The 23,672-nt window shown below is 52.3% G+C and overlaps 2 protein-coding genes across 2 annotated transcripts in view; one reads left to right on the top strand and one right to left on the bottom strand.

Annotated features, from left to right (window-relative positions):
- Positions 1–1,309: 1,309 nt before the first annotated feature.
- Positions 1,310–19,273, bottom strand: LOC122384540 (sarcoplasmic calcium-binding protein-like). The gene is made up of 6 exons (XM_043372073.1): positions 18,742–19,273; positions 11,056–11,229; positions 10,088–10,255; positions 6,558–6,701; positions 2,714–2,794; positions 1,310–2,314 (listed from the first exon to the last, which is right to left on the bottom strand). Exons 1-6 carry the CDS (start codon positions 18,850–18,852, stop codon positions 2,168–2,170), a joined length of 825 nt encoding a protein of 274 aa, XP_043228008.1. The 5' UTR covers positions 18,853–19,273; the 3' UTR covers positions 1,310–2,167.
- Positions 19,209–23,672, top strand: part of LOC122384541 (sarcoplasmic calcium-binding protein-like) — a 53,307-nt gene continuing 48,843 nt past the window's right edge. The window contains exon 1 of the mRNA XM_043372074.1: positions 19,209–19,690. Coding sequence (XP_043228009.1) covers positions 19,553–19,690 — 138 coding nt within the window. The 5' untranslated portion in view covers positions 19,209–19,552. The remainder of the gene's footprint in view (positions 19,691–23,672) is intronic.

The following is a 23,672-nucleotide window of genomic DNA, read 5'->3' as shown; positions in this document are numbered from 1 at the left end:
CCGGCTCAGTCAGCAGTGGGCAATCAGCAGCCAGACGTCAGCTCCGCTCAACGTAGCCGCGCTGACCGCCTCTCTCTCTCTCTCTCTCTCTCTCTCTCTCTCTCTCTCTCTCTCTCTCTCTCTCTCTCTCTCTTGCTCTCTCCACCAATCAGCGCGTCACCGCACCTCCCCGGGCCATCCCTCCTCTGGGACCACTCCCTCTGCGACCCTCTCGCGCCGCCCGCCGTCGCCGACGCGTCGTCTCTGTCTCCGACGCGCGTGTCCCGTCTGTGCCGGCGCCGCGGCTCGTCGGTGCGTCGGGCGGCCACCGGCGCCCCCATCGATCCCGGTTGGGAGGTGGGGAGGGGTCGGTCACCATGGCTGGACATACACACACAGGATGCGGACATACCGCGCCGCGGGGCGGTGTGAGGCGAGCGGCGCACAATGGGGGTGACCTTATAGACGAGGGTGAATGGAGCTGACAAGGATAGACGCCTAGCGCTGGGGAGGGGAGGGGTCGGCCTGGTAAATGACACATTAGCGGAATTGTTGTCTCCGTCCTCCTGTAGGATACTCAGCTTGTCAAAGTGACTTTAAAGCGAATAGAAATTCAGTACAACCGGACGGAAGCTTGGCAAAACAAAGGCAGCGATTGACAAGGAATGGAGAGCGGTTGAACCGGGTTGAACCTATTTTCTTTTTTTTCGATAAATATGTTTACCGTGCACAGCAGCCAGTATTTTCATGTGATTCATGAAGCAATTGAATGGGCCACATTCCTGGCGTTACTTGGTTACAAAGAAACTGCAGCCGATCTTTTTTGTGGCTGCCAGTAATCTGCCGCACAGCGCTGGCAAAAATCACACAATACCATTGTCACTCGAATATGAAATATATAGCTCTGGCCTCTGGGCTGCTGCCAAATCGGATTAAGACTTGATCTGCGTCTGCCAGCCGAGCATAGGGCACAACCCCGTGCTGCCGTGTAGCGCCGATGCCGAGTTCTTGCTAAGGATCATACAGTGGACATGGTCGCCACTTGACTCCATTAGATGAACAGGGGTGACGGTGTACTTAATACCTGTACGGCTTTCCGGACGTCCCGGTACAGGTTGATGAGATAGGTGCCGACACCTTGGGCTCGGTGGTGGCGGAAGACGTCTATCATTTCAGAGTGAAAGAGGAGGCTACTACGCCAGGGCGCCTTCCACCGACACGCAACAGTGCCGATCAGAGGAATAGAGCCTTGGATGTTCGGTGATATCTCCATCCCTCCCTCAAGCCTGTTCTGCAGAAGCTAAGACGCCCCTGTCCAGCAAACAGCCGATTCTGTGAAAGTATGTATATTTCTACACCCACTGCCGCCGTCCGGGCGTCTTGTCTCCAGCGGAGGCCCACACACGGCCCCGGCCTGCCCCGACGGTCGGCTTCTGCCCACCACACGCCGGCGGAGGCCCCGTCCGCCGGCCCGCCCCGGACAGCACTCACACCCACACACAGACACACGTACAGGAGACACATCTCTGGAACACTCTCTCAGCCCCTGCCGACGAGTTATAAGGCACCTGCGATCGAACCGGCCCGGCAGGACAGCGCACTACGCTACGACGCCTATCCGCGGATGGACATTGGATAACTGACTGCGAGAGGACGCGTCAAACTATTGTCTGGAGCGAGGTAAATGTGGAAGGGCGAGACTTATTGTGGATCCGAGGTAACGAGATAACGTATAGGAAAATAAAGTCTTCGAAGCGTAAGCCCGTCAACCAGGATCTCGATTGGCCATCGTCATGAAATACGATATGAAAAATAGACGATCGAAATAGCCAGCGTTAGACGAAGGCATCGCTTATCATCGGATGCCCGGATCATAACGAAAAGAACAAAAATCAAAACTTGCCACATATAATTGGATGGATCCCCGACTAACCGTTCAGAAAACATCGGCGGAATATTCACTGTGTGGGTTAGACCACTCGGCATCCATAACAGCCACATATTTCAAAACCGGGCGTACAGCGGAGCGGCCGCGCCGTCACTCACCAGCGGCACAGCGCAGAGTACCGCATCCACTCGGGCCGCGCGCGGCGTCCGGCGGTCCCAGACAGCGGGCCGCGGCGCCGGCAGCGACCCCGACCGACATGTCTCAGCTGCGGCCGATCACAGGTAGGTGGCGGCCGGCCGCTCAGGCCACCAGAGGGCCCCAGAAGAACTTGGACGGCCGCGCCTCGTCCTCGGTGAGGAAGAAGTCCTTGCCGTGCGCCACGAACTCGTCCAGGGTGATGGTGCCGTCACCGTTGACGTCGATCGAGTTGAACGACACGACTGCGTCCTGGCAGGCAGAGAAACGGGGTGAATACGGAACGAACAACTCGTAACACTGACACCACTCAGTTGTTATCACACGGACAGTCTGGGGGTCGTTGAATCAGTCAAACCAACTATCTGCCAAGAAATACCTACATGACAGAAAATTCACAACCATTTACTTTTTTATATACTTTTTAAACAAACATGACCCGTGGCAGATTAGGGATATCCACAATACACACACAAGTCCGTCGAAGGGCGGTTCTCCTATAGAAGAACGATAGAGTGGAGGCCTCATTATGCAAACCCACTAACGCCTCATCCCCCTGTCACATCCGAGAGCCTCCCCTAGTCTCGTATGCCACCCTGGGACCGTTCCAGTCAATCTCCAGCCGTTCCATCCCCACACCCAGACACATACCTCCTCCGAGAGACCGAGGCACTTGAAGAGCAGTTTGTACTCGTCCACGGAAATGTCGCCGCTGGCGTTGTAGTCCACCGCCTGTCAATCAGAGTTATCAGGTCATAGCGCAGAACCCAGGACGAGCAGGTCAGAATAGTAAGTCACTGCACCAACCAGGGTCAAGGCAGCAGGGCAAGGGAGCAGGTCACAACTCTGGCGGGGCAGCAATGCACGAACTAACTATTCGTAATACTCAATTCAATAAGCTGCCACGGTTTCATATTGACCTATGATGTTGGCCTGAGGGTCATGACCTTCGAAAGGAGCTTAGTTTTGTCTCTGTCCATAAGTGAAGTTGAAGAGTCCGGCAGAAGCTAGACTTGGCCAGATTTGCGGACGCTGCAGCGGCTCTGCAGTCTGCAGACTGTGCACTGTGCACTTTACATGTTTGTCCCCACCAGATAACGAGTTTATGCTTTGAAAAGATGGCGGACGACATGAAATGCATACCAATAAACTTAATATTCCCAATGACAGATTGAATTCTATCAGTTATGTCCTCAGATATAGAGGATTCTTCATGGCTCCGAGTGGAAGATAAGGATATCTTTTCCAAGCGGGTTACTGAAAAACCGAGCGACGAAGGAGCGAGGTTTTTCTGTAACACGCGAGGAAAAGATATCCGATCTTCCACGAGTGAGCCATGAGGAATCCTATATCTTTCTATGTTGAGGTTTATTCTTAATTGAGAAATAATATATTTAAATGCATTCATCCATGTAAAAATAGATTCAGAGTAGTTTGTTCTTATTTCATAAGTTTCATCCATAAACAACCATTAAAAATGTCGTTCGGTTATTGACCCATCATCACTTGAACTCTTGATTTTTCGTTGTGAACCCTCGAGACCTTATCTTTGCATCTCAGAGGGATGCAGAGATAACAAATTCTTATCTCTGCATCTCAGAGGAGTGCGAGATAGAAATATCCCTGCACTGTAGACCCAATGGCAAATAAACCTCAACTAGAAAGATACTAGGGTTACCCGCGTGCTCCGCAACGCGAAGAAGGGTTATTTTTGACCCGTGGGTATTGGGTTGGTCTGTGTCGATTTGGTTGGCATCCATTTCGTTCGATTGCTTTTCGACGGCCAAGCATTTTGTAATAAAACAAAAAAGATACATCGCATCGAGGTGCCCGTGTCGTATTATCATGCGTTCTACTTAAGAATGATTCGAAAACTGGCGTGAAGTCTTTTGAGGGCCATCGCTGAATTTCGCTAAAAATGACAATGTAATGGTTTGGAACATTTACATTTTTAAGAATACTGTTGCTCATCATGCAAACATGAAGAGTGAATATTGGACAGAATTGAATCTCTATCCAATGGTACCATATTCAATTGCCAAAGGTATCAGGTTATGCAGCAAACCCCGTGTGATTAATAAAGTGGCACAAAATTGACAAACACCATTTTCTCCTGTGATTTGCACCACCTTGATTTGGATCAATCAGCTTTTCACAATTTGTATATGAGAGGCGGTACCTTTCTCTTGCAAATAGGCGTTGATTCAACTCGCTCCATTTAACGGTCACCTAAAGATAAAATTAATTCCAAAATCCCTCAAAAACCGCAATTTTTCAAATAAAAGTGCCCTCTCCAGTGCACGTGGCGCGTGCTATCCTCTGCATTGCACACCATTCAATAGCCCGTTCAATTCTGTACACGATGCTGTTTTCCCCGTGCCGGTCGGACCCCTGGTCACCAAGATATTGCACGGGAACTGGACCCGTGTCGGCCAAAATTAGCCGTTTTCGCCCGATTTCGCACGACGATTTATACATGTAAAGTCTATGACGCGAAATTGCACTTTTTGAGCACGCGCCACGCGCTCCCTATCAATCCGATCGAGCTGAGACCCCTCAAAGGCACGTCGCGCATCCTTGATCTATAAGTTGTGCAAATTTCACCGGGCTAGGTGCAACGGTCTGGCCTGTAGTCCACGCAAAGCACCACCAAGTTGGGACCTCGGTAACGGACAGACGCACCCTCCTCAAATAGTAATATAGACAAGCGGCTGCGCCACTTGCTTCGCGGCGTAGCCAGAAAATGCGGCAGCAGCCAATTTGCTTTCGAATGGTGTTTGAGTTAAATTGATGTGTCGTCTGGAAGCAGAGATATGGACGGAAACGTGCAGAGGAAAATTTTGAACATAATAAGTATTCTGAGGGCTTAGTTGGATGAAATTTGGGTCATACAGGGTCAAGTTAGGTCAAGTTTGTCATCCCTGGTTACACTGGCTCTGGCCAGGTCACCTTCGGTCAGGCCAGGTCGTATAGGGCACCAAGTCACATTGGATCGGCCTGGGCCACACTTCTACTAATTCTACCCATACCACTACCTACCACTACCCCTACCACTACCCCTACCACTACCCCTACCCCTACCCCTACCCCTACCCCTACCACTACCCCTACCACTACCACTACCACTACCACTACCACTACCACTACCACTACCCCTACCACTACCCGTACCCCTACTACTACCCCTACCACTACCCCTACTACTACCCCTACTACTACCCCTACCACTACCCCTACCACTACCCCTACTACTACTCTTAACACTAACCCTACCACTATGACTGGGTCATATGAGGTCACAGACTATCAGATAAACTAATAAACTAAAAAAGAGTTCCTAACCCTGCTCCTACTCGTGTCATTCCATTATTCTTAATCGTATTTGGTGGAAATGGCGCCTTGTGACAAATGTGGCGCATTGCGACAAAAGTGGCGCATTTGTACCTGTCATTTTGTCATGCATCCTTCCAAGAAACTGCACCCTTATCGGACCATATTTGACAAAGTTGTGCGATCAGCGACAAAAATAGCGCATGTGGACAAATGTGGCGCATTACGGCAAACGCGGTGCATTTGTGTGATCGTATTGAAACCTGTCTTTGTTTACCGATAATCAACACCACCATTCGCCTCTGATCAAAATAAATAACTTGCCAATCCGCAAATGAGAGGCACCCGCCGCCGATCGTCATGCATTTTATTGTCAAAGGCGATTGAACCTGGCTGCCGATGCCTTGAAGCAGGCTTGAGAGCCGAGCAAATTTGGAGAAAATGCACCTTTTTCCAGCGCGTGCCACGTGCGAACCATCCACCCCATGAGTCTCGAAACACGCCACTGCACGTGCCCGTGACGTCATCAACACCCTGCGAAAATTTCACCCCCCTCGACCGCACCGTTTGACCTGCGCATGGCGTCAAAGCACCCCTCTGCACGGTGCAAACAGACAGAAACACATACCTACAGACAGAGTTTCATTTCACAAATAGTATAGTAGATGGTTGGCCTAACCATGTGCAATACCTCCAAGGCAACTGAGCTGAAAGTCGCTGTGATCACTACCCGGGATATCTATTTTTGGATCATTGGCAATTGGCATCATCAGCATTTCGGTGCATTTCGTAAAGCTCGTGCCGCCTAACGACTGTCGACTGGGCAGTCGGCAGCTCATACAGGAACTTCGATCATACGGGAAAATTGAACCGTGGTACGAAGCTATATGAACTTAAGATTGAAAGTCGATTGGTATATTGGATCGTGATGCAAAGTTATCCAATATACACCACTAAAGTACAAAGTTCTTAGCAATTTTGTGCATTCAATCAGTCAAAATGAAGGGATTGAATTGGACGAATAAACTGTGACCGTTGAAAGTTATCAATGATCAATCGTTTTCATCGATGAGCAAATTTACACGCTTGAGAAGCTACCGCGAACAGTCCCTTCCCCACTTAATCTCCCTGATAGCCCTCCGCAGCCCGGCGAGCCGGTCCCTACCTTGAACAGGTAGGGGAGGAACTTGTCGGTCTTTTTGGCCAGGTCCTTGGTGTTGACCACGTGCTCCATGGAGGTGAGCAGCGCCTCCTCGGTGATGAAGCAGTACGGGTCGTCCGAGGCGCCCCAGTTGTTCTCCCATACGTACTGGGGGCAGACAGAGAGGTAAGGTAAGACGAGGAAATGGTACGATGAAGCAGTACGCATCGTCCGAGGCGCCCCAGTTGTTCTCCCATACGTACTGGGGGCAGAAAATGTGAAGCGTTGTTGGGAGAGATAATACACAATACACATCACACACAGTGTGGCGACTTGTATTTCCCTATTCCTATCATACACATTACACAACTTGGAAGTAAAGATCGTACCAGGGTTTTCAGTGAGCATCGTTATTCAGTTTCGCGGAATGTTTCATGGTACAAAAGAAACAGTTCACTGTCAAAAGCTTACTCTAGCCCATAGCTGTAAAAACTGTAGCCTAGCCAGGTGTTGGCAATGTTTCAGAAACACCAATAAGGGGTCTGCGAAAGACGTCTGTGGAAAGCCTCTAACCGCCCGTCGACAGCTTTCGACAGAACGCGATCGCCCGAGCCAGGGTCAAAACAAGAAGCCATTGACAGAAGGAAGACCAGCGCGGCGGTCCGCTGACGCGTCCTACCGCACGGCCTGCCGCATGAAGGCAGGCAGGACCGTTAGTGCTACACCGGCAGCTCATGTGACGTCATTGGTGTAACAAAGCGTCATATGAGGAACCGCCGACGACCGGCCACTGAACGATACGAGCAAAGACGAGCGGAACTAGAGTCCAGGAACACAGACATTGCAGGGCCAAACCGTTATCCAAACAGAGTCTTGTCAGGAGAACCGGTCGGTGGGAAGTCACAGGTTGGTGAAAGGGTGAGCAGTACCAGAAAACTCAGCCAAGAGTCACGGTGAGCAAAGAGGATGTCCAGAGTGCACAGTCGAAACTGACGACACTGTGAACTGACGACACTGGGTTCACTGTTCACGCCCCCGCCGTGAACGCTGGATAGTAGAGCGAGAAAACTATCGTCACTCCACTCCACGTCACTAGCCATGACATTTGGGAAGTAAGAAGGATCCACAGAGCCTCTCACGTCAATGAACCAGCCGTCAGCAGTTCTGACGTTTGAGGCGGCGTGAGGAGAGTGGGAAAACACACGGTGAGCCGTTACGAGGAGCGGCGAAGACAGCGCCGGTGAGTGAGAGTCTCGGGAGTCAGCCACCGCTGGTGGGCACAGATTCACCGACCAACACAAACATTACTCACATACACCACACATCACTCATCAGTGGAGAGGGAAGTGGCCGCGCTGTGCCGCCGGTGTGAGCCCGAACGGTCCGGGTGCTCAGGTCGGTCGGAACAGAGGCAGAGGGTACAAAGCTTTCAAATGAAAGCTCGGGATGAGAGCTTTAGATAGGAGCTCATGGCATTCTAATTAAAAATTACCACAAATTATAATTCCCCATTCAAAGGAAAGCTGTCCTCTGGAGCTTCACCAGCGTAGCCACAAAGTGCACCAAACAGGTCTCTCTCTTCGCCACAAAGTGCACCAAACAGGTCTCTCCCTTCCCGCTCCATGCAAGGAAAACTACCGGTACCAGTAACATCGCTGAGCGTCTGTGTATATTTAGAATCGTCCGAACTCCGCCGGAGTTTGAGTAATGAGGTCGGCGACTTATGCCCTCCCCGAGTCCCCATGTCGGTACTTTTGAAAGGCTTCGTTACAGGCTCCTCATGGACCGCGCCGGCGCACAGGGTATCAGACCAGACAGGACCAGTGTGGTCAACGCTAAACCCGTCTGCTGGATAGATCGCATTTACCGCGCTGCAGGCTTCCCAGTAATGGCATGGCACAAGTAATAAAAACAACAGCTATTTCTGGCTGGAAAGCTTACAGAACAGCCACATGACTAACGACTCAACTGTCAAACTAAGAACAGCAGAGTTTCATACCCACTGACTGTTACTACACAAAAAGCCTATAGACTTTTTGAGGTTGAGCTGATCCATAGCTGATCCATTAGAAAAGAGCTTCAACTCGAGCAGAAGAAAATATGTTATCAAGGCTGAGCCCAGACTTTGTAGCACCGGTCTCCTGACACGCCAAACCACTCCTTCGGTGGTCAACATCTCACTTATAGGGCAGGTCACTGGAAAACACGACGCTAACCATGCTCCCCGTCAATGTTCTATCGCAACACAAACACCGGTGAGCTTGGATACCACCTGAACACCTCGTCCAGCTACCTCGCTGGTCTATCGACAGTGACCTGACCACCAGAGCACCTGCTGACCTTTCGCCGTACTTTACAGACGCCCTCTGACTTCTGAGCGACACGAGCAGCCCGTCGCTGGGTGCTGTGCGCACGGACACGCCTATTCTTCGAGGGTGGGTCGGCTCACCAAAGCAGTTGTATCGTCAGGCCAACAACAACACCTCTGAGCTGTCGACCGGACACCGCCGAGCAGAACAAGAGCCGCGCCCGCCAGACGCGCGCGCATGAGAGGTCTCGGCAGCTGCCCGGAATCCTAGACCATTCATTTGACGGGAGACTCGGTAACAGTGCTGGAAGTTCAGGCATAATCCTGGCTCCGCTAATGATCCTGGACGAGAAAATGCCAAGCTATGTGCTGTGTAAATAAGACGACGTTGTGAGATGATGGTACAGTTGCGTTGAAACGTTCATCATGACGAGACGTTCCATTTGGCAACTGCAACTGAAGATTTCACTAGACCACCGGTTAGCAGGACCAATACCGAAGTAAAATGCGAGTTCGAATAAGAAACTGACACCTTACAATGTTAACAACCGCATACAGCCAACATCAATATATCTGACTGGAAACACAACATAAGGAATGTGTTGTAATACATTTCGCGATCCACATAACAAACTTTTGATCCCCTTGAGAACCAGACTTCTGTATCCACCACTGCTGTTACATCAGGCTGTCGGTGACCTCTGCGAATAAGCGTACTAGTATCCAAGCCAAAACTGCCAGCGGCAGCGCGGATCGACGACCAGCCTTGTCTCAGCAGAGGCACAGCACCGCGACGCAGATCAAATGTACACGGCACAAAAACCGGCTTCCTCGGCAGCTAAGGCGGCCGTGGGGTTGGGCTTAACCTACGGCACAGCGTAATCTGACGCAAGGGGTCCGATAGATTCACCAAGCATAGTCGTGACGACGCACCGACGGAGTCTCAATGGCAGTAATATAGGGATACCGCCCAACTAAGGTTTCAGTCGGAGCCCACAAGACATACTGACACAGCAAAGGTGATCAGGGTCACACACATCCGTAGCTCGTGAGACAGGTGGAACGACAGAGGCAGGGCGGGCAACGCCTCAGTCCTTTCCTTTTTATCGTCCGGTTGCCGCATTGGGAAGGGAGGGAGCGGGGTTTTAACATTAATTTCTTTTGATCATTCTTTATATGAATTATAGCATCGGTGTAACACAAAGTTAAAGAAGATGACGCCGAATCTGGCACTGAGACCGGGTACCTTGAGCTGCTGGATGAACTCCTGCTGCTGCTGTTCGTCCAGGTGTCCGATCTCGGCGAACTTCCTGGCCATGTCCTTGAAGTCGTCCCAGCTGACGGTGCCGTCCTTGTTGACGTCCATTACGCGGTGGTAGGTGCGCATCTTCTTCTGCCAGATCGGCGACGTCCCCTGCGGCGGGTCGGGTCAGGTCAGAACAGAGAGCCGGGTCAGGTCGGGTCAATTGTGCGATCTGTCCGCGTCACGGGGTGGCCTGAAGGTTACCTTCAGGCTGTGAGCCGCCTGAGAGTCAACAGCCCAAAACACTCAGTCACGAATAACTTGGCTCATGAACGTTCTGCTGATCATTAGCAGACCCAACAAACGAGCCGTGCCCGAAATAGCCATGGATCCGGTTTTCAATGCCGAACAATGGCTCGCTCGTTAGTCAGAAAGCGGCCTAACTCCACCCAACGGAGGTCCACAATGAGCTCAGCTGCTGCGCTTTGATCTGGGATCGTCCACATACCACGGGATCAGAGATCAGCTCTGATGCCCTCTACCAGCGAGTACTGCGTGCACTGACGTCACCAGTCACAACTAACTCCGGAGTGGGGCAGGCTGAAAGTGAGGCAGGCTTGTGCAATCTGAGGTTAAGCAGGCTTTGGGCTGCTGTGGCAAAACAAACCCGAGCTCAAAGCACCGACAGTTACAAGGCAGCTCTTGGCCTGGATTGCAAGATAATGGTAACTTAAGCAGCTATCATTCTTAGCTCTCACGAGAGCGTAGAAAAATGCAAAAACTGAGCACAGGATTTATCGAAATATCAAAGTTAAGTTTTTAATATTGCAAAAAATCAAAAGAAGATTTCGCCAACTGACAACCATTAGCCAGGTAATACTTCAACAGTTCACCATGTTCTACAGCCACGTAAGTCGACACCCCATTAGTTTACAATGTAAGAGTTAGAGCGCCCGTCCAGCCCAACTCACCCTCTTTCCGAACGGCTTGCGTCCGTCGATCTCCTCGTCCGAGTCGGAGTCTGAGGAGTCGGAGTCACTGGAGGAGGAGGACGAGGAAGAGGAGGACGGCCGCGGTTTGGAGGAGGGCGGCACCGGCGGCTTCTGGCCGGTAGAGTACTGGAGCCGCTGCTGCGCCACACACACCTGCGGAGAGAGAGAGAGGGAAACAGTCGGTCAATGAACAACCGATAGACGCCAAGTCCTCGCCACAAAACTATGAAATAGCGTTATGTGATGAATGGAGGAGTGGGCCGGGCAAACAGAAATGAAACTATACCAAAGCGACTACCAACTGCCAACCATCAAAAGCACCACATGGATAACATGGACCACACCATTCTCAGTCATACCCTACTCAGGCCCGCACTCGAGGTCCTAGTAGTACCTACTACGGACTACCTCATAGATCACTGTGCTATTCTTTCCGTCAGCTCCCCTCCTAAATCCGACACTCCCGATCGGACGGCATATGATCTCATCCCGGTCGTCTGTAGGGCACAAGGCGTCCGCCTCCGTCTCAAGGTCAGATGGAGTCCAGTTCACAGAATACCCCACCAGCCGGTGATCCGCCCGTCCGGCCGCCGCGGTACACCGGGCCGGGTAACGGACAGTCGTGTCCTCAGCGCTGCCAGAAATAGCCGCACTGGCCGGCAGTCGGCCTCTGCACACTGTGCACAGCCGGCGGCCGGCGGGGAGCGGCCGCACGCAGCCGCTCCGTGAGGCAGGACGGACGGTCCACCGACCGACCGGCGCGGTGAGCGGTGCTTCCGGCACCCGGCCGGCGCCCGGTCCTCCGCGGGGTGGAGGTGGGCGCGCCCGCTGCACGGCCGGCACGGTAAATAAAACCCACAGGAGGCCGGAGTTGGGCTATCAGGCGACCAGCCGACCGAGCAGCGAGACAGAAATCGAAGTAGTTCAGAACACCAGCAATCCGAAACCCATCAGTGATACCATCGTTCCCTAACGTCGGTCATTATTGCCAATAAGCTCGGCATAAATAATATTTCATAAATGAGAAACACCACACCGATTTTCTGTGACATCGTCTGCTAGTGTAGGGGTGGGGATCTCCCTGAAGACAGTCACCGCCTGAATACAAATTGCAGATGTAATTGCAGGTTTCAGCTGAGCCTCGTACAACTCATCAGGCACTCGATCCGTCTGGCCACCCAGGGCGAACTGCGGGCTGCGGCTGGGGAACTGATCTGGCCCCTGGCTCAGGTTGTGGGCTCACTGACGGCACCGGTCATCACACGTCAGGCGGCTCAGGTAGACAGTCCAGACGGATGATATAACAGCTGAGCGGCTTGGGGAAACGGCTAGGCTGCTATGTGAAGGACAGAGTGGCTGCAAAGATCAGCCCAGAATCCCAAACTTCGCTTATTTATAATAGGCCAGGTCACGCAGAAGCTCGTAAGATGATTCACCTCAGGCGTCACTGCCAGAGCTACGACAATATATCAGACATAATAGCTCAACTACTCATGTAAAGTTTAGCTCAAGTGCAAGGTCAGACTGAACAAACATCTCAAGCTTCTCAGTGGGCTCTTCATGGTTTGTGGCTTCTCAGGAGCCGAAATTACCACCGGCACACGACTCCCGTGCAACCGCACTGGTCTACCGACGGTCACCAACGTCACCGCGCCGTCATCAGCGTCATCCTGCCGTCATCCGACGTGACCGACGATGACGCGCGCACGACAGTCGCCCATCGGCAGCATTCCAGCGACGCTAACCGGGCACCAACCGGCCACTACGGCCCCATCAGGGCGCGCTTCAAAGCAGCCGGCGGCAGTCGCCAGCCAAGAACTCGCATGCATTACGCGAATTTGGCCGTCCGTGCGCCGTCCGACTCGGCAGTCTTTGGGTCGGGTGGGAGATGGGGAGGTGGCGGCGGCCGGGGCGGTACGGCGCAGCTCAGTGGCGGAGACTGGCTCAGGTACAGGCCACGGTGGTCGGCTAGATAACTCGAAACCGATACAGGGCCAATACCTCAGTCGCAGTATCGGTCAGGTCAGGCATTGAAGGACTGTTATCGTCTGGAGGCATTAAAACAGGTGCTTTGTCCTCACAGGCGGGCCTCACTTCGCAAAATAGCAGCCGGCACGCAACACAGAAACAACTCTGTTTAAAAGGCGTCTGTATATGAATATCTAGCAGCAAATCGAGATACGTCTGAGAGGGGCAAGGGCAACCTTCAGTAAAACAAATGAAAGATAAATGCATTGCCTAAATGAAGCTGTTACTATTCGATGGAAGCCATACCACAGTTGTCATTCGAGTACGTCATTGTCTCACACGATAAGCGCAGGTCACTAACCGATAACGGTTTCTGTTCGCGGTTTACTAGTTTTTGTCCAACTTGGCGAGCAAAGACGGGGACCGCGTGATATGATATCATTTGGATTCGCAGCCTGAACCAGGTAACCGAGTCACAAAGAATGGCAACCCTGACAACAACGCAAGCCCAAACCTTCTTCTCTCAACACATACGCCGTTATTTCCGCATCTTGGACCTGGCACCGGGCCAACTAGCGGTCAGCTGTGTCAGTGACGGAGGCCGGAAGGTCAGTGTGATAGGCACAGTGCGGAACAGACCTCTTCCGTCCGTCTGCGGAGGGAAGGGGGGAGGAGGCAGGAACACATCACACCTGCGGTCCACAGACAGAACGGCCGGACGACTGGGGACCGACGTGTCGCCTTCCACCTGAGCTAGAAGATGGCGTGGCGTGGTAGGAGGCGTCGATTGGCCTGGTCTGTCAATGTCAATGGCGTGGTGATCACCGGATGCCACAGAGACCTTGACGAGCCTCTGAAGTCCGCAAGTGACTAGATAAACAGTGACACTTCTGTAAATGGTGCTAGAAAGTATGAACCAATCCGTGGTTACTGGTTCCTATATGTAATCCGGGACCAAAGGCCGAAGCATCATGGAGCAAGCAGATATTTCAATGTAAATATCAAAGCATAAGCCAGCCCGGAAACATCTGAAACGCGTGTGCGTGACTTTGAAAGAGGAGCCGGCAGGCGCCCCTCCCCTTCCCAGCCGAGGAGAGCGGATATGGCCTACTTCCTCTCCAGCCGGGCGCAGTCCAAGTGGCCAACCCTCGCCAACCAAACCTCAGAGAGGTAGGCGCCAGAGGCCGGGGAGACCTCTCTGACACCGGGAAATAAATACTTCTCAATCGTGGTCCATATGTCCACGTTACTCCGGTCAATCGTGACCCTCATGTTTGAGCGTACAAACGGTAGGCATCACCCGCCACAGCCGCTACCATTCACACACCAGCTGACTACACAGTACACAACACTTGTCGGCTCATCGACTCCAGCACGCGAGTGTGGACCGACGCTGAACATACAAACGGGACGAAACCCAGTGACGGGTTATGGGACCGTCCGTGAGTCCGATCGGAAAGAGACGCTGACTCCACAGTAACGAATTAAGTTGGGAGACGGCGCTTTGCCAAAGTTAGCAATGGATTAAAATTGTACTTATTTTATAAATATGCTTGCATGAAGTAGTTGAAAGCTCTGAAGGTTCATCACAAGTCCATATTTTCGCATCCTGGACCTGGCACTGGGTTTCACACAATCAAAGAAGGTCGTCCTTTTTCCAGAGAAAACCAAAACATGAATAATGCTGACAAAATATCAAATCGGCTAATATTTGAACCATAGCCATAAACCCAGCTATAAGACGTCTGTGGACTGACGCTTACAGGCTCATCAACAATTACGACAAAAAGGCCTTAATCGCTACCAACCTAAACTGCTGATCCGCCAGTTCGCCTCGCTCCGCCACACACGGTCTCTCGTCCATCCGTCCATCGGCTCACAAGGCCAGCTGACGCAACTACACAGCGGCAGGGCACGCGTATTCGATCAGAGAACGACTGAACAGTTCGCCACACACTCAGTGTGGAGCGTCGACAGTAGGCTGCAGGAGGCGCCGAGGACAATAATAAAAGCTCAAAATACTCATTTGGCGAGATAGTTTGATACGGGAATGGTAGCCGATAAGCATTGGAAAGAGGGATTTTGTCAAAAAGGATCGAATGATAAAAAGGCAAGCGTTTCGATTAATAAAACTAGCCAAAGTGACTAAAATTTACAAATAAACACATGCAGCTTCGCATCTTGTGTACAGATGACCCAAGAAGAAGCCCATTCGCTTCCCCTTCCCTTTCCTCACGCGTATGCTTCCGTTCAAAACAGACTGCGTAAAATGACCACCCGCAGAGAGCGTCTGCTGCACGAAACACACCCAAGGCCAGCCCGTAGGACCCCCTGCACAGTGCACGCATACGTCTCCCCTCCAATGCCCGGTGGCCGGCCTACCCCAACAGTGACACGCGCAGTGACACCACTGAGCCCAGACCACCGGGGGCCACAGAAGGTCACGTGACCGTCTGGCCCGACAGGGCGCCTCTGTGGGTCTGTATCGTCGTTCGTCTAGACGTTTGTCTGCCGTAATGTCTGTCCGTTTGCTCGTCTGTCTCGCCTATCGTCCGTCCGCTCGTCCTCCGTCTACGTCTGTCCGTCTGTCTCGCCTCCCGACCGTTGTCCGTTCGCTATTCGTCTGTGCGTGTCTGCCCTTCACAGCACGTGCTCGGCAGGGGCGGCTGGGCACGGTGCCAGCAGAGCACATTAACAGACACCCGGCTCATTGGATAATGGGCAACTGCACCGGCCTGTCCCCAAAGGAGACAGCGGGCAATGAGCCAAACTGCAGAGGCCAGAGACCACGTGCGCACGAGGAAGGAACGGGCTGCTCACGACCGAAATGAATGAATGTGTTACGGGGAACGCTTCTTTTGCTAGTGAAAATAGTCTGTGTGAGCAAATGAGACCACTGAATAAAGACACTTTTGTAATAATCATATCCAGAAATAGAGCGATTTGCGAATAACTACAGAGAACTTTGGAGCAGTAAGAGTGAGTGCAGAGCCCCTGCGATCAATACCAGCAGTGCCCTTTGTTCGGTCCCCTTGCAGAACGACGTGGGGGAGGACGGGGGGGGGGGTACACAGACAGGGGCCGACGAAGGTGACGGGAAGGACAGGGGGAAACGACGAGGGCACAGCGACGGAGGCCAAATCAACACGACGCAAGGACAGACTGCAAAATATGACCTTCAAGTCCCCTCTTAGAATGGGGCCAAAGGGGAAAATAAGCGTCACGTAATAAAACAGGAAGTAAAAGCGGCATCCATGTGTTGTCACGTAATGTGTTCTCCTCGGTCATCCTTGGCCTGGACAAAGACCGTGACGCTAGCATCACGATGATAACAAAATGATACCCCTGAAAGTCGTGACTATTTGTTTTCAATAAGCAGCCAGCCGGCCGTCTGCATGTTCCATCCGCCTTTGGTGAGAAGTGCACTGCCGATGTCACCCAGGCTTCTTCCGCGTTGCATCAGCAGCAATGAGTTCGATTCTTGTTTTCCGACATACCTAGTCCGTTCCGTGAAGGTAAGTCAGAGAGCGACATCACGGCTTCCCAGACCGCCGTCCGCCAGCAGCGTGACACGTGAGGACGCAGCCGGGATTCACGGCTCTCTCCTTCCCCTTTCTTCCGCAGGGTAGCTCACGTAAGCTCCCTCAGAGTGACTCAACTGCTGCTTACCAAGACAGAGCGGAAAGCGAATTTCATCAGCTGCCTGCTTTGTCACGACCGATGACAAAAAAAAACCTGCAGTGTTGGAGCGGCGAGGCCAAACATTGTCTCTTGGAGGCGCCCTTTTTCGGGCCGCTTTGAGCCTGCAACTCTGATAGTGAAGGATGGCATCCGACACTCTTCCTTAGTCCCAAGGTAAACACAAGAAATGGGTGTTTGTTTAGATTTAGAGAGCAAGCGTTCGAATATTACTATGAATGACTCTGATAGGCAAACTGGTCGAATACTTTCTGTTGCAATCGACAATATTGACATTCTCAACAGAAACGAGTAATGCGACGTGGTGCTGTGCACGTTGTCACTTGTCTTCGGGCTGAAAACGGGCCTCGATTGGCTTTGCAATGGACCCAATGGCATTCATCGACACTGGTCAATGGACATTCGATGATATTGGTACTGTGAGCGTGGAATATTGACGACCGACCATTGTCCATCAGCAGCTAAAAGACACGGAACGTTTGTAAATTTTGAACGCTAAGGAATGGATTCATCACAATGTCCGTGAAAACGACTAAAACGGCGGTCCGCGGATAGGACAGAAAACATAGGAACTGGTGCGTTTACGACGCAGACTCCAGCCGGTGCCGGTAGCAGCTGATTTTGTCAGCTGTACTATCAGAACACAGCTGTGGGAAAGTGAACGATCGATAACAAATCACACCGATACAATTCATATGAAATGAAACGAAAGCTTATGTCCACAGTCCAAAGCAGAAAATATCCCCCCGCTCGAGTGAATGACTCTCGTCTTTCAGCAACAAAAGGAATGCCTCGACCTAAGCCTTGCATAAATCTCGCAGTCACTGATATCATGAACCAGACTCTCTAGCCATTCGCGCCGCTCCTATCGGGTGGTCGTGTGCGACTCGCCCGGCTCGGCGTGGCAGTCGCCGCGGCCCGCGCGCCGTCGCAGCCGACGATGACGCTCCGTCGCAGCCGACGAGCCCGGCCGCCCAGTTCAAACGGGCGCACGTGCCGCCGGCGGCGACCGGTCCGTGCGGGGTGCAGCCTCTTTGTGCTCGGTACTCCTTGTTTCCAGACAAGGGACAGCGGAAATCGGGGCTACGGAGCCCAGAGACAAAGCGATAATGAAACAGGTGCAGAGAGGGCAATGCTCGAGGTCAGAAAGCCAAGGTATTTTAGACAATATGTGCGCTTCAAGCTAAGCATGGCGTTATAGGGGCAATATATCTCTTTGAAAAGTGGCTCAAGCCCCTTCCTTCGACACTCGGGGGGGGGGGGGGGGGGGAGGACATATAGGCTTCTTGGAACATCTTGTTCTGACAATATCTCTGGTTTCCTACACACCATTTTCCAGAGGCTTGTCTGATCAGCCAAAGGAAGACGCAGCGAGTATGATACACCGGTGCGTGTGCTGTGTAAAGCTACTGTCGTCGGGTCGGAGCCACGTGAGCTCTCAGGACAACGCTCGACTAACCTTGAACCGAGCCACACCAGGCGGCGGCGGCCTGACGACGATCAGCGGCGTGCTCAGCGAAATAAAAACAGCCACAGCGCTTCAATTTACTAGCCTATGACGATCATACAATCACTAAATAACATCCTCAGCGTTTTAACTAGTGTTTTCACACGGAGAATGAAAGAGAAAACGGTGAAGTAATAAATGACTTCCGCTCTAATATCGCTGAAGTCGCCCCTGATCCGACAGCTGACTGACGAGGACCGCAGGCCGAAACCGGAAAAAAAATCGTGTTCTGGAACGAGGAATTAGGACGAAGAAATTACGTAGACTGTATGAGAACAGAAAAATTAAGTCACCATCCCACATAGCAGAGGGACATAAATCGATTCATAACAAGGCCAGCCTCGCAACTACTCCAACTCACTGAAAATTCGGTCACAAAAAATAACTGTCACGGGCCTGATCGCGAGCAGACTTGCCTCAATCCCGACCAGCCCGTTAAATGAGATACAGTAACGAAAACAAACATAAAATCGAGTCGCACTTTGACTTACTAGTGGCAGAGTCACAGGCCGTTGGACTCGGAGAGCCGCTGACGTCGACAGAGAAGATAGCCGCCTGGTCTGCGACCACATCAACCTCGCGGCCAGACGAGGGAGAGCCATCGCGGGCCTTCGTAAGTTCCTGACTTGTAAAAAGGTCTCAAATGATTCCAAAGGCTATAAGCACAGCACTTTCAACACAAGAACCAACAGCGCAGATCGACCGCCCCCTCCGCCGTCCGACTCCGCAGCGCAGCGCTCGTCACAACTGCGGCGGCCGCAAACCGGCAACGGTTAGTACAAAATAAGGCCGCTAGGTGTCAGGACAGGACAGCCTCCACGCAGGCGGTCGCCTTCCCAGAGCTCGAGTTCTGATAGTTTGGTGTTGAATAAAATGGCAAAGAAGCTCAGATTAGAAAAATTGTAAGCCATGGGATGAGGTTAGGGACTTTTTTCTGGTTATCCACAACATCCACAGTCTGCAAGCACGTGGACATGCCGGGACGACTGACCAATCACAGAGCACGCGTCCAAGGCCATCCAAGCTCTACCAAATTCAGTGGAGCAGTTCAAGCCGTGGCTCGGCGGCTGTTGCCGTGGCAACCGAGCTCCAGTGGAACTGGTGGCGCCGGCGGTAGAGCGAGCTGCGGACGGGCGGCGGCGGCGCGACGCGACTCCGCAATTGTAAACAGAGTCGCGGGGCGGTGAGGTTCTGTGGGAGGGCGGTCGGATTGCAGCTTCATTTCAGTTACCGGTTGTCGGTGAGGAAGGACGGCGCCGAGTCGACCTCTGACTGAGACCTCGAGTGACCCGTTGGACCGCCATGAACACCCTGGGGAGACTGATGGGGGTGACGCTGAGGGCTGCGGCCTCTCGACCTCACCTGACCTGTCGCGGAGTCGGCATCGGACAGCGCCAGAGGATGCTCTGCTACCAGCACTACTGCACCATCCAGAGGGCGGTAAGCATCGAAAACACTACCCCCCCCCCCCATCGATATCGGGGCCCTTTTTCACAGACGACTTTTTTACGGGACTCTCTTTGGTATTCTTTTCCCAAACCGGTGGCAGCATGTGAGACGCCTGCTATAAGAATACCCTCTCTTTTACGCTACGGCTAAGTCGATTTGGACTGTTCTTCATTCTTGGCCATTTCTTGTCTTCGGAAATTCGGTTTTTCATTTAAGTGCAGAAGTCAGAATATCAACACATTGTAAGCTGTTGCTAGAACAACCCTGAATCATATCGTTGGTTGACGGTTGTTGAATTTGAGTTCTTGTGAGTTGTGATCAAATCTTTTCTCGCATTACCTTTCACCGAGACCTAATGACCCGCGCCAACCGGTTATTGTTATGTAAGAGAGCGTCTTTGCAGCTGCGGACCAGGACGGGGACATCGACTGATCATGACCTGTCATCATTGTCTCAACTTTGGACAGACAAAGATAACTAGACAGCGGATAGAACTTGAACTCCGATCATTCGTCATGTTACAGCTGAATGTTAGTGCGATTTATCACGATCGTGATTCGTGATAGTACACTTTGCTGCATCCCGTGCACCTTTGCATTTACCATTGATAGTTTGAGTTAGATGCTTTCCTCGCACCTTTGTATTTACCGCCGATAGTTAGTTACCTTATCAATAAAAAAGGCAGAACGACCATAATTCTTCGGAATGCTTGAGACGTGATGCAGAACGACCACTTATTGGCTGGGCATCTTCGCTTTCGATGCATAAATTCACGGTCGGTGCCCACTCATTGATTCATTCAGGGCACTAAAGATTCGCTTCATTCATCCCTTCATTCATTCATTCATTCATTCATTCACTTCCGGCTGTTTGCCGTAGTGAAGCGATGTTGGGAACCTCCGAATAGAAGATGCCGGTCGTAAAGAGCCACTTCGATCAGCTGACAGAACTCCCACAAAAATAAAAGCTTTGAAGCGCACGGTTAACTAAATCGTCATTTATAAGCCATATTTTCAAAACAAAGAGTTGTGCCGGTCTTACGACTTCTACGCTCTGATTACGACTTCTTGCAACTCCGCAGCCCCACTGCAGTACGTCCACCATACAGTACGAGCTGCGCCACCGTACACCGTCGAGTGCTGTTGTCGAGTGGCTGTCAGACCCTGATCAGCCGGATTAGTCAGTTCCGAGCCGATTAAAGTGCCGTGAGAAGGTCTCTTGGCCCAGCTGCCTATCCGGTTATTCGGCTGGATTGGACACAGGCTTATCGCATTGTTTGGTTTCGACAGGCTTGAGTGCCGTTTTCTCAAAAGTCAAACTTTGTAGTTTGGTGGAATCAATTTTTGCTCACCGGCTTATTATTATTGCACGCCACAAACTTTTGATAGTTCTGGTTTTTATCCATGATTTATTTATATGTTTTTTTTTATTTATGATATAGATCAAAGGTATTTCCTCGCCTACGGCCTATTGCTTATCATCATCCGATCCACCTTATTTGCGATCGCTAATTAGAGTCCATGAAGTGAATGTAGCGGCATTTCCTAGGTGATGCTTCCTTATTCCCACTAATGACTCGCATTTTGCACTGGCACAGTTGCCGCTTGTGCCAGTCAGTCTCGCTATTCTGAGTCACTAAAGCGCGTCCCCGGGGCACCAGCGGCCTTGCTGGAGCCTCGTCACGTTTTCCGCGCGGTACTGAGTGGCGATGTTGTGTTGTGGTCAGCGAACACGGTATGACTGCTAATAAGGCCGATTTCGTAGTGGTAGAATGTTAACCTGAGCAGCCGCTACGACCACTGGCTAGTAAACAACGCCCGGAGCTCGCCTGCACGTTTGGAGCTTCCCCTCTGAACACGGATCCTGCTCTGTGCATAGCGCACTCCTATGTGGCCGTCCAGCCTTGTGAGCGCTCTCCTCCCCTTCGGGACCGGCGCTGAGCCGGTGACCGCTGCCCCGCCGAGTCGACCCTCAGCGGCCGAGGGTCAGCGCAGTAGCTGCCTCTGTGCTCATCAGAAGGCGCCACGTGTCTGACCGTCAGTGCCGCGGCCGCCATTGCTGATTATTAGGGTCAAATTATAAATAAATCGTCCGACCGCCGCCGCCTGTCTGTATTTTGCACGACGAGACTCAGTTCTGCAATTGATGGCAACGGGCAAACGCCAGCCAGCATTTCTTGTGTCTGCTGTGAAGGTGTCAGGAGACTTTTTCACCTGTGAATGGTCGGTCTATATTCCAGGAAAACGTGCTCAATTTCACCATGCATATTTCGGGTACGGGGTGCTGCATATAATTATTATACTGCAATACTACATACCACCGATATCCATTTCACGGAGATCTGACACCGAACACAGGTCACGCTGCCTCGCCCTGGCGATCGGCACGTGTCGCTGCCGCGGTTGGTGTGAACTCCGGTCCGTACGGCACCAGCTGCGGGGTCGGCTGTGACCCGAGGTCGAAGGACGCTGTGGAGCGGGTGGGAGCAGCGCCGAGGGTCACCAGGCTCGGCCTGTGTTCGCTCACGGAGCAGCACAGCACGCGTTGCGTCATCTCCGAGTGTGCGGCGGCGGGTGGCGTGCGCCGTGACCAAGGTCTCCTCGTCCCGCGGACGACGCCGCCTCGTGAAGGGTTACATCAGCTGGAGGTCAGGAGGGGGACGTGGGCACAGTCACTGCGCTGAGACGTGCCGCGCTGTCTGCCGTGTCCGGGGTCCATAGGTCGGCGGCTGAGGTTCTCAGAATGTCCACACAGCATTTCTAGTCTGACCCAGTTTGCACCGGAGCGGCAGGGGCTAGGACCCGTCACTGGACGATCCTGCTGTTCTGTAACAGTTTCCCTTCTTGTTCTATCACCTTCTCGTTTTAGCACCCTCTCACTCTACCACCATCTCCCTCTCTCCTTATATCTCTTTCCATCCTTCTCACGCTCCCTTTTCCCCTCCTTTCCGCTCCTTTCCGCTCCTTTCCTCTCTCTCTCTCTCTCTCTCTCTCTCTCTCTCTCTCTCTCTCTCTCTCTCTCTCTCTCTCTCTCTCTCTCTCTCTCCCTCTCCCTCTCCGGCCCTCCGTCCCTCCCTCCCCCCTCCGGGAAATGATTCGAGACAGCTCGGCCTGTTGCAATACCAGTGAACATTATAATAACACAACGCGTACCAGACTCCGGCGACAGAACGAACCCGTGCACTGAACGCTCATCTTGCCTGTTACCTGTCTCACTCGGCTCAGCCGCCAGTTTTTGAGTGAGGCGAACTGACGGACCGAAGGAGCAAGAAACTGACCGACGGAGTCGTCAGTCGACTGACGGGATCGCTGACTTTGCTTGGTGTGCTGCATACTGCTTAGTGCATAGAGCACTGACCGCTCGCTCGAGTGTTTGCTCTTCGCATCGAGGTGTCAGTTCAGCGTCCGATATCGGTGTTGTTTCCGAAAAGGTCCGCTTTTACTTTTAGCTAGGTCGGCGAAGTGAATGATTGGGTAAAGTGTAATGACTCCTAGAAATTCGTTAATCATAGGATCGTTAAACGAATTTCACTTCTGAGCCGCCTTGTACCTAGTCGATTACCATCATTATTGATAACCCGTTCGGTAGCCGATCGTCTGCAGACAAAGCGTGCTGCAAGACACAGTAGCTGTCCTTCATCAGACGTTTATATGACAGGTCTGACGGATATCGCCGCTTATGGTGAGAATCCAATTAAGGGATCTGGGTCACACGTGCCAGCCGTGTTCCTTCTGCTTTATTTCCGCCGCTGCCGCCGGTTCGGACAGTTATCATATCACCCCGTCTTCGTATCGCTGGTATACTCACTCCACATTCGTGCGGCACTGGTATTACGCTCCCGGCTCCCTTCCCTGGAAGGGCAGCTGGTCGGGCGCTGCCGGCGAGCGACTTTCCTCCGCATTGCATCAGCTGAGGTCGGGAAGTTGCAGAGCGTGTGGATCGTGCTCCGAGTCTGTGCCGTACTGGGTTAGCG

The sequence above is a fragment of the Amphibalanus amphitrite genome, unplaced genomic scaffold (assembly GCF_019059575.1).
Source record: "Amphibalanus amphitrite isolate SeventyFive unplaced genomic scaffold, NRLGWU_Aamphi_draft 000193F_arrow, whole genome shotgun sequence".
In the NCBI taxonomy this organism is placed as follows: Eukaryota; Metazoa; Arthropoda; class Thecostraca; order Balanomorpha; family Balanidae; genus Amphibalanus; species Amphibalanus amphitrite.
This window is presented reverse-complemented; position numbering and strand designations above follow the sequence as displayed.

What these genes read in the sequence shown, in the direction of transcription:
- LOC122384540 (XM_043372073.1), bottom strand. Translation starts at nt 18,852, where the DNA reads ATGGCTCTCCCTCGTCTGGCCGCGAGGTTGATGTGGTCGCAGACCAGG. An exon ending in AGTTCATCCAGCAGCTCAAG is followed by an intron (nt 6,702 to 10,087) that starts GTACCCGGTCTC and finishes GTCTGCCCCCAG; the next exon opens with TACGTATGGGAGAACAACTG. An exon ending in GCCTCGGTCTCTCGGAGGAG is followed by an intron (nt 2,315 to 2,713) that starts GTATGTGTCTGG and finishes TCTGCCTGCCAG; the next exon opens with GACGCAGTCGTGTCGTTCAA.